This window comes from Gekko japonicus, unplaced genomic scaffold, assembly GCF_001447785.1.
Source record: "Gekko japonicus isolate JY-2015 unplaced genomic scaffold, Gekko_japonicus_V1.1 scaffold3940, whole genome shotgun sequence".
In the NCBI taxonomy this organism is placed as follows: Eukaryota; Metazoa; Chordata; class Lepidosauria; order Squamata; family Gekkonidae; genus Gekko; species Gekko japonicus.
The window spans coordinates 1-15,571 of record NW_015171621.1 but is presented as its reverse complement, the minus strand read 5'-3'; the positions used below and the strand labels follow the sequence as shown (position 1 = coordinate 15,571).

Below are 15,571 nucleotides of genomic sequence, written 5' to 3'. Positions count from 1 at the left end.
AGTTCACCTTGTATTTTTAAAAAAGATATGGATTTGATGCATGAGCTGAAAAGGCTTTCATTTTCTCTTAGGTGTGATCTAGACATGCAACAGAACTAAGTGGTCTTGAAGCGATAGAGACCTGACGTGGTAGAACGGCCTACATAACTTCAGACTGAAACTGGCACATGTACGCAAGGGGCCAGACTAGAAAGTGTCAGTGTTTGCTCCGCTTCTTCTACACCCAGGCTTTGTCACAGAGCTGCAAAAATTAATTAGAGTAGACTTCTGTCAGATAGGGAAGATTTTGGCCTAAGTAAGGACATCTTCCTTCAGGTGAAACCAATTGTGCAAGAGTAGCAAAAATGTAAACACCTAGCTTGAAAAAGCTGGAAAGAGTCATTTTATCAAGAAATGACACCCGTTCAATGTATCAAATTTTATTAATCTGCTAACAGTAGAAGCTGACATACAAGGGTATTCTTGGGAAATACACATGGAGGAAGTATGGGGATGGAACTGCATAGGACAGAAATCAGCCTTAATTTATCAAACTAGCATGAGGAGGAAATTGGGTGGGGGATACTCTCAGCATCATGGAGGACTGTCTCCTCCTGAGGGACACTGGCAGGAGGGGTGCTGTTGAGTCACCCAAGCTTTAAGGACACTCTGAGCTCTTCACCGACTTCTCGATGACCTGTCCTTGGTGCGTCACCTTGCAGGTGTAGGTCTCCCGGCTTTTCCAGTCCGATCCGCTCACAGTCAGATAACTGCTGGCCAGGTACTTATCGTTCTGCTTGGTGGGTCTGGTCGTCTCCACTCCTTCCGTGATGAGGTTGCCGTCGGCCTTCCATTCGACCTGGACCACCCCTGGATGAAATTCCGTCATCAGACACACCAGGGTGGCTTTGCTTCTGGTCTGTATTTCTTCAGGGGATGGTGGGAAGACAGTCACCTTTGGAGGCACTGTTTGCTGACCTGGAAGAGAAGGCGAAAGCCTGGTCAGTATCTATGTAAAAAATGCAGACAAGGAATTAAGAGACAATGAAGTTTCCTGTCTGAACATTTCTTGCACTGTGTGCTTTTGTATATCCTTCAGAGTCATCAAGATAGCATGAGACCGGATGGTGTGTCAGCACAGCAGGGAACATGAGATTGTCCTTGGAAGAAGATACAAACATTCACAAATATATAAGATTTTGTCTTAGGTGAATGGCCATTCCCTTCAGACCTCGAATGCAAAGATAAAAATAATAGAATAAGGCATGACTGTGAGAATTTGCTTCTTTAGATATTTGAAGTCTGAGCACAAGGATAGGCAATAATCTGCAGAAGTGGGATTGCTCCAAAACCTGGATTTAGAAACCCTGGATTCCACTCGATCTTTCCCCCCTTTATTTTCTAGCTGTCACATCTGCCTTTAGAAATAGTTCTCTCCATGCCTTCAACCCTGTTGACCACAACATAATTCCTAAAAGGAGAGGACTGCCCTTCACTTGGACGCCACAAGGTTTCTTCCAATTCCAAGATTTGGTTGGATTCAGCAGTGGGGACTTTGCAGTCTGAGAAAGGCACTCTGCACATGTTCAGAAGCACCCTGTACTTGCTTCGATAGGGAGTCATTGCATGATAAAACTTGGCTCAGATCAAGTCCTGTCTGGGAATGCACCTGCTCTGTGTGCCCAGGCAAACATATCTAGAGGGTTCCTTGACTCCATCAACTTAGGTACTCTGATCAGTGGCCAATCAATCTGATGCTCTCACCTGTCAGAACATGTTAATTTGTTTGACGTTAGATATTACCAGGGGTCGTTTCGTAGAAAAAGAGCTAGGGGAGCTCATTAGCATAACTCATTAGCATATGCCACACCCCCTGACATCACCGGAAGTGTGTCATAAGGCCACACACCCCGCCCCCAATGGTGCTGGCCAGCGGGAGTGCAAGGAAGCCCCACGAAGGCCCTCCCTGGCCCCAGGCAGGCAGGGGTGGGGAGAGGCAGGGAGGAAGCAACTTACCCTCCCTCTTCTCCTGCCTCCTCCTGGCTGAATGAGGGCCAGAAGCGGGGCGGCCGGAAACAGGGGGTGGGGCTTCATCGTGTGCCCCACCCCCCGTACCTCACCCGGGGGAACTGCGATCCCCCGCGATCCCCCCGAAATGACCTCTGGATATTACCTTTTCAAGGCAACTTAAGCAATCAATTGCAACTGGATTTTCCTGCGTGAAAGGGAAAAATCCAGTCGCAACAATTGCTGAAATGGGTTGAAACTGCATTATACAATGTGTGTGAAAGCAGACTTGCAAAGCATTAGTACTCAGGAAGCACTCCCTGGATCAACATTCCCAAATAGAGGGCATATGGAAAAAAAGATTAAAGTAGATTATTTATTTATAAATTTGGTTTATAGACCGTCCCTCCCCTGTGAAACAAGGCTCAGGACGGTGTACAACGGTTATACAAATACATTCAAATCAAATTAAAAATAGTTAAAACAGTAAACCCTATAACAATATGGCCTTAAGACGGATATATCCTATCACTATCCTGTGATATGTGGGGGAGGTGAGAAGGGAGGGGGCAAGCAGGGTGGAAAACCATCGCTGTCCTCACCCATAGGCCTGGTGGAACATCTCTGCCTTACAGGCCCTGCAGAACTTCATTAATGTCACTAGGCAGAGAGTTTCACCAGGTCGGGCCCACTAGATATAAATGCTTTGGAATGGAAATGTCTTTCATGACATTCTTTGGCATCCTTAACATGTTCTAGAAAAGTAGTTATTCCCAGAAAAAAGCCTAATCCAAATGAAACAAATGGACATTCTGGGCACAATCCACGGAGAGTGCTTTTGACAACAGTGGGAAGTTAGGTCTCTGCAAGTTTAGTGCTTTCAATGGAGCTCTTGCAAGAAGCATGCACAGAGACCTCTGTAAACCCAGCCCTGGGCATTTGATGTTTTAGGCCATACAACTCAGGAAGGAGGTGCCTCTAATTTCCAAGAATTATAAGAGAATGCTTAGGGTTTCCATTCTTCTTCAAGACTGATTTCCCACAATCCTTTGTCTTTTCTATATATTGAATGACTTCAGCACATTCACTAGAAATAGTTGTCATCTGAGAACAGGCTGACACATTCACTTCTCTGTTTTACCTTGTCATGTCCACTGACAAAAGGAGCATACAGATGTAATATTAGGGTAAACTCTTTATGCACATGGTCTCAGATCAGATGTTTGGCTGAATGTGTGCAGGACGGGGTAGGGTTTGGGAGTAAAATCCCACCCATATTCAGTCCACCCTAATGTAACCTCTGTAAGGCCCTGAAATAATTTGGTTCAGCTCAGCTCATAAAAATGGGTAGAATAAACCAGACTTCCTTCCTTCGTACATTATGTACGTACAGAGGCCCAATAAAGCACTAGCACATACATAACTGTAACCATCTCATAGTTCTTAGGGCAGTGACCCAGCACAGAAAAGGTTGCTAGGATAAAGTTAAAGCAATCCGTGAGTAAAAGAAAGTTTCTACTCAACTCTCTCTCAAACACCCCCCCCCACTTCATACAGCTGCCATGGGGAGTGAATGGGTGGGCAGACAAAAATACCCCGGAATCCATTGATCTACCAGCCTCTGACCTTTGTGGCTCTCCTCCTGTTACCAACAGACAATGAATGCTATCTAAAGGCTGCTGCTTGTCATGCTACTCTTTAAATCCAGCTGTTTGCTACATTCAGACATGGTTGAAAGAGGGTCTTTGCCTACTGCTAAGGATAACATAGCTGTACAGAAACATGGGCCTTCTTGGCACACATGTTATACCCAAGTGCAGCTTGTTGTAACGTAGGAAACGGCAAAAACAAAATACACACATATAAACTTTCTCTGAATTTGGGTCTGTATTGGCCCAGTTCAGTGATATGGTAAACCTGTGACTGGACTGTACCACTTCAGACTGCAGTAGGGGACTCACAGAAGAAGAAGAAGAAGAAGAAGAAGAAGAAGAAGAAGAAGAAGAAGAAGAAGAGGAGGAGGAGGAGGAGGAGGAGGAGGAGATTGGATTTATACCCCGCCCTTCACTACCCGAAGGAGTATCAGAGTGGCTTACAAACTCCTTTTCTCTTCCCCTCCCCACAACAGACACCCTGTGAGGTAGGTGGGGCTGAGAGAGCTCTTTTGAGGACTGCTCTTGAGAGAACAGCTCTGACAGAACTATGGCTTGCCCAAGGTCATCCAGCAGCTGCAAGTGGAGGAGTGGGGAATCAAACCCGGTTCTCCCAGATTAGAGTCCGCGCATTTAACCACTACACCAAACTGGCTCTCACAATGTCCTTCTAGACTGAAAATAGTATTTCTGCACTTAAAAAAGTAGCATGTCAGAAGAAAGGATTCTAGCCTAATTTTTTCCTTGCTAATTTTCTGTAGTCTGGGATTTTTTCTTTTTTGTGTCTTCTCTGTGTCTGAAGTGGTATAGCCCAGATTCCACTAAGCAGAGCTGGGTCTATGTGTTCACCATAAGGTCAGAGGACTGGAAAGAACTTGCAATGCCATCCTAAGTAGATTTATCCCCTTCTGAATCCATTGAAATCAGAGGGATTAGAAGGATGTAACTGTGTTTAGGATGGCACTGTTGGTATTCATTTAATCCAGCTCTCTGAACTGAGGTGGCTTTCTCTGTATTACATATTCTGATACTCTGCATATCCAGTTATAAACACACTCCTAGGAGAAAGTCCGGACCTTCTTTTTACAAGACATAATCTTGTGGAAATGAGAACAAACATGATTTCTGGTGCATCTTGTGGCAAATTAAAGACTAACCTATTTATTAAGGCATAGGTTTTTGAGCCAATGAAATTATTAGAGTCCTGGGGAGTCCTGTGTTCAAATCCTCACTTGCCCTAAAGTTCACTGGCTGATCTTGGGCTACTCAGTGTCACCCCCTAGTTTACTACATCTGGGTTGTGAATGGAGAAGGGAGAACAATGTATATTGCCACAACCCCCTTGGAGGAAGAGTAGAATATATTTGTGGATTAGAGCAAACCATGATCAAATTGATCAAGTATTAGATGATGTACCTTTGTATGGAAATGTGTGGCGGCTGAGAATAACACTTCATGCCTCTGATGAAGTGGGGTCTGGTACAAACACTCACAGAGCAATCTAATTGGTTTAAGGTGCCAATAACCCCATTTTTGTTTCTACTGTCGATTTATGAACATGTCTACCCCTTTTGAATTTGTCCCCACAGAGTTTGGATCTAAGGCAACCTATTAATTCCAGCCACAGTCCCACTGTTTTCAATGGGATTTCAATATTGATTTCAGTAGGACTACTCAAATGGACTATGGGAGGCAGTTTTATGGTATGATTCTAAAAACAATTTGCTCCCAGTGTGTGCCTTTCCCCATTTCATTTTGGTGAGTGACATTCTGAAATGTCATCCTCAGTTTTACGTATATCTGAAGCAATCAAATCACATTTGGACACTCTCAGTATTTTCTTAATAGACTGAGAAGTTGATTAGGGTTAGCAAGCGGGATATTGCTCCAGTTTTTTCTGAGGAAGTCTATTAGCAGAAGGACAGAATTATTAGTTTCCACCCAAGACCACCCATTCCATGCAGGTAGGGTTAGCAGCACCTAAACCACATCAGCTACTTACAAATGCCACACAACTCAGATTCATTTCTGCCACATATTTCCGTTGGAAAAGAGTAACTGGGGACTGAATTTTTGCCCCAGAAGAGATCCTCCAAATATTAACTCATCTCAGAAGACTGTGGAGGAAAACCTTGCCTTCCTTCATTTGCCAGTTTGCCAAATTTGGGGTGGGGTGGGGGTCAGGGAGAAGAGACATTTAAACTGGGATTGGAACATTCTGCTGGGTTCCCAGTTCAGTTCCTATTTAAAGAGTCAGCGTGGAATAAAGGAGAGATGGTCCAGGAAAGAAAAGAGAAGAAAATCACAAAAATTTAAAAATATTTCAAACAGAGAAAGAAATGATTGTGAGAAAATCAGTGACTTACCAGAGACTGTCAACTGGGTCCCTCCTCCGAAGACGAACCACAGTGATGCACTGCTGTACAAAAACCTGTCAATGTCTCATAAGCAGAGAACAGCCACCTTTTCCACCTGGGACAAGAGTGGGATATGAGACACCAACTCTTTACTTTCCTTAAGAGGAATTTTCAGCTGCTGAAAAAGCGGCAGTTAATGGTTTATTTGGAAACAAGAAAATTTTATACGTTCCTGGTTCATACGTTAGCCATTCAAAAGCGTGTCAGTCACAAAATCCTTCTTGCATCTGACTAGTCTTTAACGTACTGCCATTGCTAATAGCCCATTTTATGTGGAGAAAGCATGATAGATGAGATTCTGATACCTTGAGCTGTATAGGAGAATCGTAGATTTGGTATCAATGGTCCATCCAGTCTAGTGGGTGACAAATGTGTTCCTTACAAAAGCACACAAGTGAATATGCATGCAGTGAAGCTTGGTTTATGGGTTAAACCCAATGCAATGGACCATTCTTGTGACTGTAAAGATGAACTTCCCCAGTTAGCTGCTGATATGGCTGACCCATGAGAGAAATCAGTTATACCACTTTGAAATGGCCTTGTTGATTGGCTGTGGGAGGTTACCACTAAATTTCAGCAGACATGGAATTTAGAGTGAAACACATTCTTCCAGAATACATTGAGGGGAGAGAGATCTTAATTGTTTTTGTAGATTCTAGCTTCTCCTGTTTCCACTTCTATATTTCCTGTCTTTATAATAATGTTGGTCCTTGCTAGTATTTGGATGGGGGACCACCAAGGAATACCAGAGTCTCTTGCCTTGAAAACCCTACAGGGTCACCGTAAGTCAGCTGTGACTTGAGGGCACTTTACATAGATGCATACATAATACAAGCCCTTGCTTTCTCTGTGCATGTGTAGTTCGATTACAGTTGCACTGCATCAAGGAAGTGTAGTCTATCCCAAAGAGATACAATAGGAAGCTGTTTTCAGCAGAGTCATCAGAACCTGGCCAGAGGGACAGGACTTCTTTCATATTCGAATTTATCCATTGGATCTGAGCAGATGGATTGTGATTACTTAGAACACCACTAATAAAGTTCAGTAGTGCTCTCCCATCAAATACTGGCTAAACCCCAGCTTGTTTCTCCTGAGAGCTATGAGCTACAATTACCATGCAGCAATATGGAAATAAACTCTATATGTTGATTTCCCCCCCCCCCAATGGTTGTAATACACTGTGCTTACCATTATGTTGACCTGGAGCTTGACATATGCTGTGTTCTGGCATCCGGAATGCAAATATTTTGTGTTTATTACCTCCCATTACTCCTTCTGGACAGGTGGTAGAATTTAACGGGTGAAAGGAGATCTAGGGTTGACAACCTCCAGGTGGTGATGCAAGGTCTCCTGGAATTACAACTGATCTCCAGACTACAGAAACCAGTTCCCCCTGGAGGAAAAGGATGCTGTGGAGGGTGGACTCTATGGCATTATACCCCATGAAAGTCAAGCCCCCCCCTCCCCAGGCTCCATCCCAAATATCTAGGACTTTTGCAGTTCTGAGTTGGCAACCCTAACCTGAAGATCTGAAGTTATAAGACTGGTGGATCTCACCCATGGCCATAGGGCTGTGGATGTGTGACACAGGACGAGGGACATAGGGCTATCAACTGTAATGTTGTTTCCATGTTTCTTCCTCATCCTTTAGGAGTAGGCCTCATGCTGAAATGGAATAAGCTATAAGGAAACAAGGCCCAGGTGAAGAGTGGTTAGAGTAGGTACTGGAGGTACAGGGGAGGCTGATTCGTTCTTGGCAGACAAGTATGGTTCTCTATTGATCAAATTTGGATGTAGGGCTGCCCCTGCCAACCACTAATGTAGAAGAACCACATATCCTTCACAATGGAATAACACAGGTAAACACAATGTGCTAGAGCTTTCAGGTGCCATGGGGGACTAAAGGGGAACTAATAGAACTCCACAGAACTGGCATAGTGTCCTACCCTCTGCACCACTCTGGCTTAAGGGCTTACTTGCCTGTCCTTGGACTTGTATAGAATCCACCCAAAGAGATGTTGATCTAATACCACATGGTCACCTGTGCCCTATCCTTTGCCTACATTTCCCTTGCTTGCTATCCTCCCCTTTCCTCTTTATATTTTCTCTTGTTACTTTTTTATTCTGCCTTTTGCCCCAAAGACCTCAATATGTGTTGGTTGATGGTTATGAATTTTTTTGTCTCTTATGATGTTGATCATACTGGCCTCCTGAAAATCCTCCCTTCACCAAATTTATTTATTTATTTATATCCTGCCCTCACCTGGGATTCAGGTCTTGGGGAGGTTACGGCATTGAATAAAACAATTTATAAAATGTAATCCAATAATAGCTGTAGGTTCTAAATATTTATTTTCATTTATTAGAAAACAGTTGGGACGTCCTCATTCATTGAAGTCAGTGGGATTAGAAAGGTTTGCACAGTGAATGACTGAATCTTCTTCTTTGGTTTACCCAAATTTGAACCCACTACCATCAGTGGCTAGACGAGCTGATTCTTCAGAATACCTTCACCATCACCTGTGAAGAAAAGTGGCTTGTGCAATGTGTAGTGTGGAGAAAGTGGATAGATTTCCCCCCTCTTACAAAGCTAGAACTTTGGTTAAGCCAATGACATTGAAAGGCCAAAAGTTCTTAACTGTGGACTTCTATAAGATGTGGGAGATTTTGGTGGAGGAGGACATCTTCCTTCAACTGAAACAGACAATGCTATAATAGAAAGATGTAAATAAGTGACTTGAAGGAATTGGAAACAGTCATTTTATCAAGAAATGACACCCGTTCAATGTATCAAATTTTATTAATCTGCTAACAGTAGAAGCTGACATACAAAGCGGATTCTTGGGAAATACACACGGAGAAGGTATGGGTGTGGACATGCATAGGGCGGAAATCAGGTTTAATTTATCAAACTAACATGAGGACAAAATCGTGTGTGGGGGGATACACTCAGCCCCATGGAGGAATGTCTCCTCCTGAGGGACACTGGCAGGAGGGGCGCTGTTGAGTCACCCAAGCTTTAAGGACACTCTGAGCTCTTCACCGACTTCTCGATGACCTGTCCTTGGTGCGTCACCTTGCAGGTGTAGGTCTCCCGGCTTTTCCAGTCCGATCCGCTCACAGTCAGATAACTGCTGGCCAGGTACTTATCGTTCTGCTTGGTGGGTCTGGTCGTCTCCACTCCTTCCGTGATGAGGTTGCCGTCGGCCTTCCATTCGACCTGGACCACCCCTGGATGAAATTCCGTCATCAGACACACCAGGGTGGCTTTGCTTCTGGTCTGTATTTCTTCAGGGGATGGTGGAAAGACAGTCACCTTCGGAGGCACCGTTTGCTGACCTGGAAGAGAAGGTGAAAGCCTGTTCAGTATCTATGAAGAAGCAGCCCCGCCAAAGAGATACTGATCAGCACCAGGACATAAGTACTTATGGAGGACCTGGAGGGTGAGCAGAACATCACAAGACCAGATGTTACATCAGTCCTGCAGAAGCATTTTATGCAGGCAGAGCTGAAACATGGATCAACTGTTCAGACTTTGGTGTTAGATCAAGGTTTTGTTCACTATCCGTTCATTCATGTGATAGCACAGTGTGAATCGAGCGATGACTCTACTTCTTAGCTATGCATTTAAACTTTTGAGAACTCAGTCAACACTCAAGCATTCATGGAAAATTAAAATCAAAGTAAATTATGATACTGACTGTGCCTGAGGCATTAATGCTAGCACTTTATTAAGTTGTATAATTACAGTTTTAAATTTGTGTTTGTCTGGTTTTATTATTTATTGTACCATTTTATACTGCTGTAAACTGCCCTGAGCTGGCCTTGCCGGGAGGGCGGGGTAGAAATCTAATGAACGAATGAACGAAATGAACGAATGAACGAATGAACGAAATGAACGAATGAATAAATAAATAAAGCCAAAGCTTCTGGATCCCTGCAGATTTATGCCTCCCAGCGTTGAACACTGCGCATGTTCCGAGTATAATCTCTAGAAAGCAAGGTGACACATCCCTTTGGAAGTTAAATCCCCTAGTTTGGAGGGTCTGTTCCCTAATCTGGGATGCAGGAGGCCTTGTTGGCGTCATTATGTTCTAGTTAAGAGCTAATACGGGACACATGTTCAGAAACACCCTCTTGGTTCTTTTGGGACCAGGCAAACGTTTTGTGGGGCAAGGCTGGTAAGACTTTGGCTGTCTTAAGTCCTGCCTGTCCCAGGACCTCCTACACTTAGATAAGCAAATAGGTCTGGAGGGTTTCTTGTCTCAGTCGAGGAGCCATTTAGTTAAACTGGTTCACTTTTTTAAAAAATTAATAAATAACTTCCATCACGATCCATTTAGTAGTTTGGATGGTTCTCACAGCATTCAAAATTAACCTGGCTCTTTCAGTGAGAGTTAGTCCAGGGAGGTTAATGGAACCCCCTCAGATCCCATTTAGAAAGTATTGGTGTTTAGGAATTATTCTTGGACCCACATTTCCAAATAATATATATTTATTTACTTTATTGTATTCTGCCTGTCTCCCCTGGGGACCCAAACTATCTTACTTCAGTCTCCTGTCCTCAATTTTCTCCTCACAACAACCCTGTGAGGTAGGTTAGGGTGAGCGAATGTGACCAGCCCAAGGTCACCCTGCAAGGTTCTGTGGCACAAACAGTGGGGACTTGAACCTGGGACTCCTGACATTTTAACCACTCCACCACTCTGGCTTTTGAATATAAGATAAAGGAATAAACAGAAAAAGTATTGGAATGGCCCATTATGTCCTAAGGAATAGCTAATGTCTCTTGGAATAAGTGATATTTCCTTAACTACCCTAATACCATTAAAACTAGAAACTCCTGGCGGTTTTAGAAGTTTTTCCACTGCAGAAGGCTCTGGGGAAATAACGGGAATCTTAGGTTGTGCTCTTGTTTGTCATGCGGTGTTTTCAGTTGGGTAGACATTGGAATGATGCCTAGAAAGGCTTCCTTTGTACGTGATCAACCTCCAAAAGTTAGATCTGGAAAATAAGTTATTTTTAAATGTCATGTAAGAGCATGGTCAGAATTATATGCGGGTTCTGATCATCCTCAGGGCTGATTTCAAACAACCTTTTGGCTTTGCACATGTCGGATGAATTCTACATATTTCTTGTTTACTGGATATGATAACACACTGACGTGCCCTAGATTTATACATGCTGAACTGATATTTATTTATTTTATGAGATTTATATACCGCCCTCCCCAATGGGCTCAGGGTGGTGTACAACAGTTAAATATACAATTTGAGAATGACCAAACTGTATTCAGATCACAACAGAATGGGCATCGCTCAACCTCTTTTTGAAGCTTCTTAGGACATGTTTGGTGATAGTCTGGGAACAGAACCATATGGGACGCAAAGCCGTTTCAGTGTGTCACATCCACTAATAACTGATTTTTTAAAAATAATACTTCTCGGCTGGACCACAGCATGTACAAATTGGTTGAGTGAATTAGACCCTTTTCCTTTAAAAGAACAAATCAGGCAGTGTATTAAATGGGGACAATGGCTCAACAGAAGACATTACAATTCCTATGTACCATGCAACTATGGTATTGAACCAGCGCATCAACAATTGAAACTTTGAGAGACGGTGATCTTATAGGGACAAAACCCCTAGTTTTCATTCAAGTATTCCCCTTCACTATGACGTGCATAAAGTTGTTGTTGGGGGGGGGGGCTGAGAGAGAACTGCCACACCCAGCGCCCCATATCACCCATCACTTGTTGGGGACGAGGAGAAACCAAACCCTTTGGCTGGGGGCCAAACTAGACATGATGGCTGCCACAGGTCCAAGCCACGCCCACCACTGCCATTTGAGAGAGGATTCTGGCCATGTAAAAAAAGGCCAGCATGGAGGCAGATCAGGAGATCTTCCCCTCCGCCTTTTAAAGTATCAAAACAGCCATGTGGGGGCTGTTTTGGCCCCTGAAAAGGCACGGGGGAAACAAGATCTCCTGATCTCCTTGTGCTGTGGGCCTGGTCAGGATTGGGCCATTACAGCATTTGTTAAAAGGCTTCCAAATTCTTTCTAGAATGGCGTCAGTGTGCATGGGTTGGAATTGTGGCCACCGTTAATGTCTAGTTTGGCTCTTTCTCTTTCTCCTCCAGGTCCCAAATGGCAATTCTCAAGAGCTGATTAACTATTCAGAAATGGAGGCCTTCCTGGTAAATATCTTATACTCAAGTATAATTTCTACTAATTGTCATAGCATATGAGATACCTAACACCCCATCCCCACATAAGCTGGCAATACGCTTGGAAGTAGTACTGGCCCATTTGGACTGCAATGTTTTAGCCTATAGATGACAAATAGCATTGCTGATCCCCCCCCCAAAGGATTCTAAAAACAGACTGGCAGCAGGAAGGCTTTGTGAGAACTCTCCTTCCTTATATGTTTCCTCTGTATGATCGGTAGGAAGGTTCTGGGACATTGTGGTCCATTTGGTTACATGAATCCCTGCCCGCAGTCAGAACTACTACAGTCTAGAAACAGGTTTACCACCTCTTTGAGATGAGAATCAGGTGCTAAGTTCACCACAGACACTATTGTGATATAACCTAATCAACACAGGCCCCGGTCACACGGCAAAGTTGCCGTGGGAGAGGCACGGGAGTCCCATGGATTTTCCGGGCACGATCTCACCCCAACATCTGGGAAGCGCAATGCTCCCGTGGTGAACCCGTGGCTCCCCGCTGAAGGTGTGGAGTTAAAAACTAGTACCTACGAGGTTGCACAACAGCGCATGCACACAAAGAGTGATTGCTAGTGCGATCGCGCGGCGCGGCTTCTGTGTTGCGCTGCAGGATACCCATCTGATCGGCATTTCCCCTGAACCACGGGACCTCAACCGGGACGTGTGCTCGGGCGGCCGCACGCTAGTTTTCTCCGGGGCAATTACCCATGCCTCCCCCCCGCGGTATCCGGCCCGTGTGACCGGGGCCACAGATTGGTTTATGGATTCAAGCCTCTGAGTTGTTTCTTCCATGCAAGTGTGTACTTAGATACACAACTGCATGAAGAAACAGTGAGCTAGAAAAGGCATAGTTCAGTGTTCCCTCTAAGCTGAGTTAGTGTGAGCTAGCTCACAGTTTTTCAGCCTCAGGGTCACACATTTTGGTCTCCACTCAGGATGGCTCCAGAGCAAACTGATTTATGCAGTAGCCAAACCGCTCACTCACAACTTTAATGCCAGCAGCTCACAAAGTAGAATTTTTGCTCACGAGACTCCACAGCTTAGAGGGACCATTGGTTGTGACATGGATCTCAATCAATAATAGTATGGTTGAAAATGTGTCTGTCTGTCTGTCTATCATCTAGCACCTATCATCTATCAATCATCTATGTCTGTCTGTCTGTCTGTTTAATCGAGCAATATGGTATGCATCTGATTCACTGCTCTAGCTCATGGGCTGGATCCAGCCACCTCTTCCACTGACAGGAGAAGGTTCCCACTATATTTCAGAAAGGCTATGTTGAGGATGGGGCCTCTATGGACAAAAGCCATTTATGATCTGTGGTGGAGAGGAATTCTGTGAGATCAAGTGAATAAGTTAGTTGAAACCAGTCCCATGAAAACCTTAGTGTTCAAAGTTCTTTCTTTCTTTCTTTCTTTCTTTCTTTCTTTCTTTCTTTCTTTCTTTCTTTCTTCTAATATTCTAGGGCTGCAATGAGCAATCTTTTTATCCCCCTCCCCATATGCTTCTACAGGACAGAAATACAATACAGGTGTATAGCTCCTTAAAGACTAAGGCAACTAGTACTGCAATATGGATTAGCAGCTAGAGCACTCTCAATGAAATGTATAAAATATATAACAAACATATTTGTTAATGGCTACAGAGAGTATCTGTCTGTCTCTCTCTGTCTCTCTCTATTTCAATCAAGGATAAAACTTCATGCAACTAGTACTGCAATATGGATTAGCAGCTAGAGCACTCTCAATGAAATGTATAAAATATATAACAAACATATTTGTTAATGGCTACAGAGAGTATCTGTCTGTCTCTCTCTCTTTCAATCAAGGATAAAACTTCAGGCATCTAATAGCTAAGCCAGGTGTTTTCACACATGCTGAACAACATACTCTCAGTTCACTTTCAATGCATGTTGAGAATTGTTTGCAAGTGGATTTTGCATTTTCACACAGTAAAATCCACTCAAAAAGTGCATTGGAGGTGGAGCAAGCACATTATCCAGTCTGTTTTAGAGCACCACTTAGCAGAGCCATAAGAACTTCTTTTTTGTTTTGTTCCTGCCATGACAGTCTACTAAGGCCACCCCTTTGGAATTTGTTGCTAGACTTTGGATCAGTATATCTTGCTCTAATTCCCAACCTGTTCATCCTATTACAGCCCCACTGACACTGGTAAGATAACTTGCAGTGAATGTGGGTTGAAGTTTGAATGATAGTGTGATTCTTGGAATAATCATTCCAGGTAAACCACTCTCCCTGTCCTAATTTGGGTCATTCAGAATGGCAACAATAACTTTGCGTACGTCTGAGTCAACCAAGAAACATCGTCAGACTCTCAGTGGTGTTTTTAAGCAGACTGAGGTTCTGGGTGATTTGGATCACCCAATTTTCCAGACAGGTTGATCCTTCATGTTACTGTACTATTCAAATCATCTATAGTCTAAAAACAGAATCAGAAAAAAAATTCCAGTCCAGCTGGATAAATTTGCCATCCTTAAATGATGTTGGCTACACAGAAGTAGTACATTTCGAAGTCCCAAATCTGGAACAATCTTCAGTATTCTGCCATCAAGAAAGCTGATGTCAGAGTCTGAAGGTAACCTTCCCAAAGAGATTTTACAGAGCTTGTGCCCATTTTCCTCTCCCCAGAAAAGGTGGAGGAAAATCCTTGATTCTTTTCTGCCAAGTATATTTTGAAGTCCCAACACTGGGACAGTCTTCAGTATTCTGCCATCAAGACAGCTGATGTCAGAGCCTGAATTTACACCCCCACCCCCAAGAGATTTTCTGGAATTTGTGCCCATTTTCCTCTCCCCAGAAAAGGTGGAGGAAAACCCTTGATTCTTTTCTGCTGGCTTTTGTATGAATTTGAAGGGTGAGGGAGAAGAGAAAAAAGGAGTAAAAAGAGGGATGGAAACATTCTACTCTGGAGTTTGGGATATGGGAGAAAAGCAATGACTTACCAGTGATGGTCAGCTGGGTCCCTCCTCCGAAGACATACCACAGTGACAGGAGGCTGTACAAAAACCCAACACCACCTCCTGGCAGAGAGAGGCCCTCGACACAAATTCCATATAGTAAGAAAGACATCACCAACCACTGCTGGATTTGCTCCAAAGGATAATTTTCCATAGAGGCTGCAGTGAATGGAATTCTTAAAAATGAGATACTGTCCTGACTACTCTCTGGAATCAGAAGATGAAAGTCCTGTTTGATGTTCCTCAGAATGTCAAGCACCACATTCTTACCTGACTCCAAACCCTTAACGGGAACCAGCTCCATTAGGGA

The 15,571-nt window shown here is 43.7% G+C and overlaps 2 gene segments (V, D, J or C); both read right to left on the bottom strand.

The window, feature by feature from the left end:
- Positions 1 to 448: 448 nt before the first annotated feature.
- On the bottom strand, positions 449 to 7,616 carry LOC107117782. The segment is given in 3 exon segments: positions 449 to 957; positions 6,005 to 6,079; positions 7,577 to 7,616. Coding segments are annotated over 3 exon segments (435 nt in total).
- A 1,278-nt stretch (positions 7,617 to 8,894) lies between these two features.
- LOC107117781 lies at positions 8,895 to 15,565 on the bottom strand. The segment is given in 3 exon segments: positions 8,895 to 9,394; positions 15,247 to 15,324; positions 15,532 to 15,565. Coding segments are annotated over 3 exon segments (432 nt in total).
- Between the last annotated feature and the right edge of the window lie 6 nt (positions 15,566 to 15,571).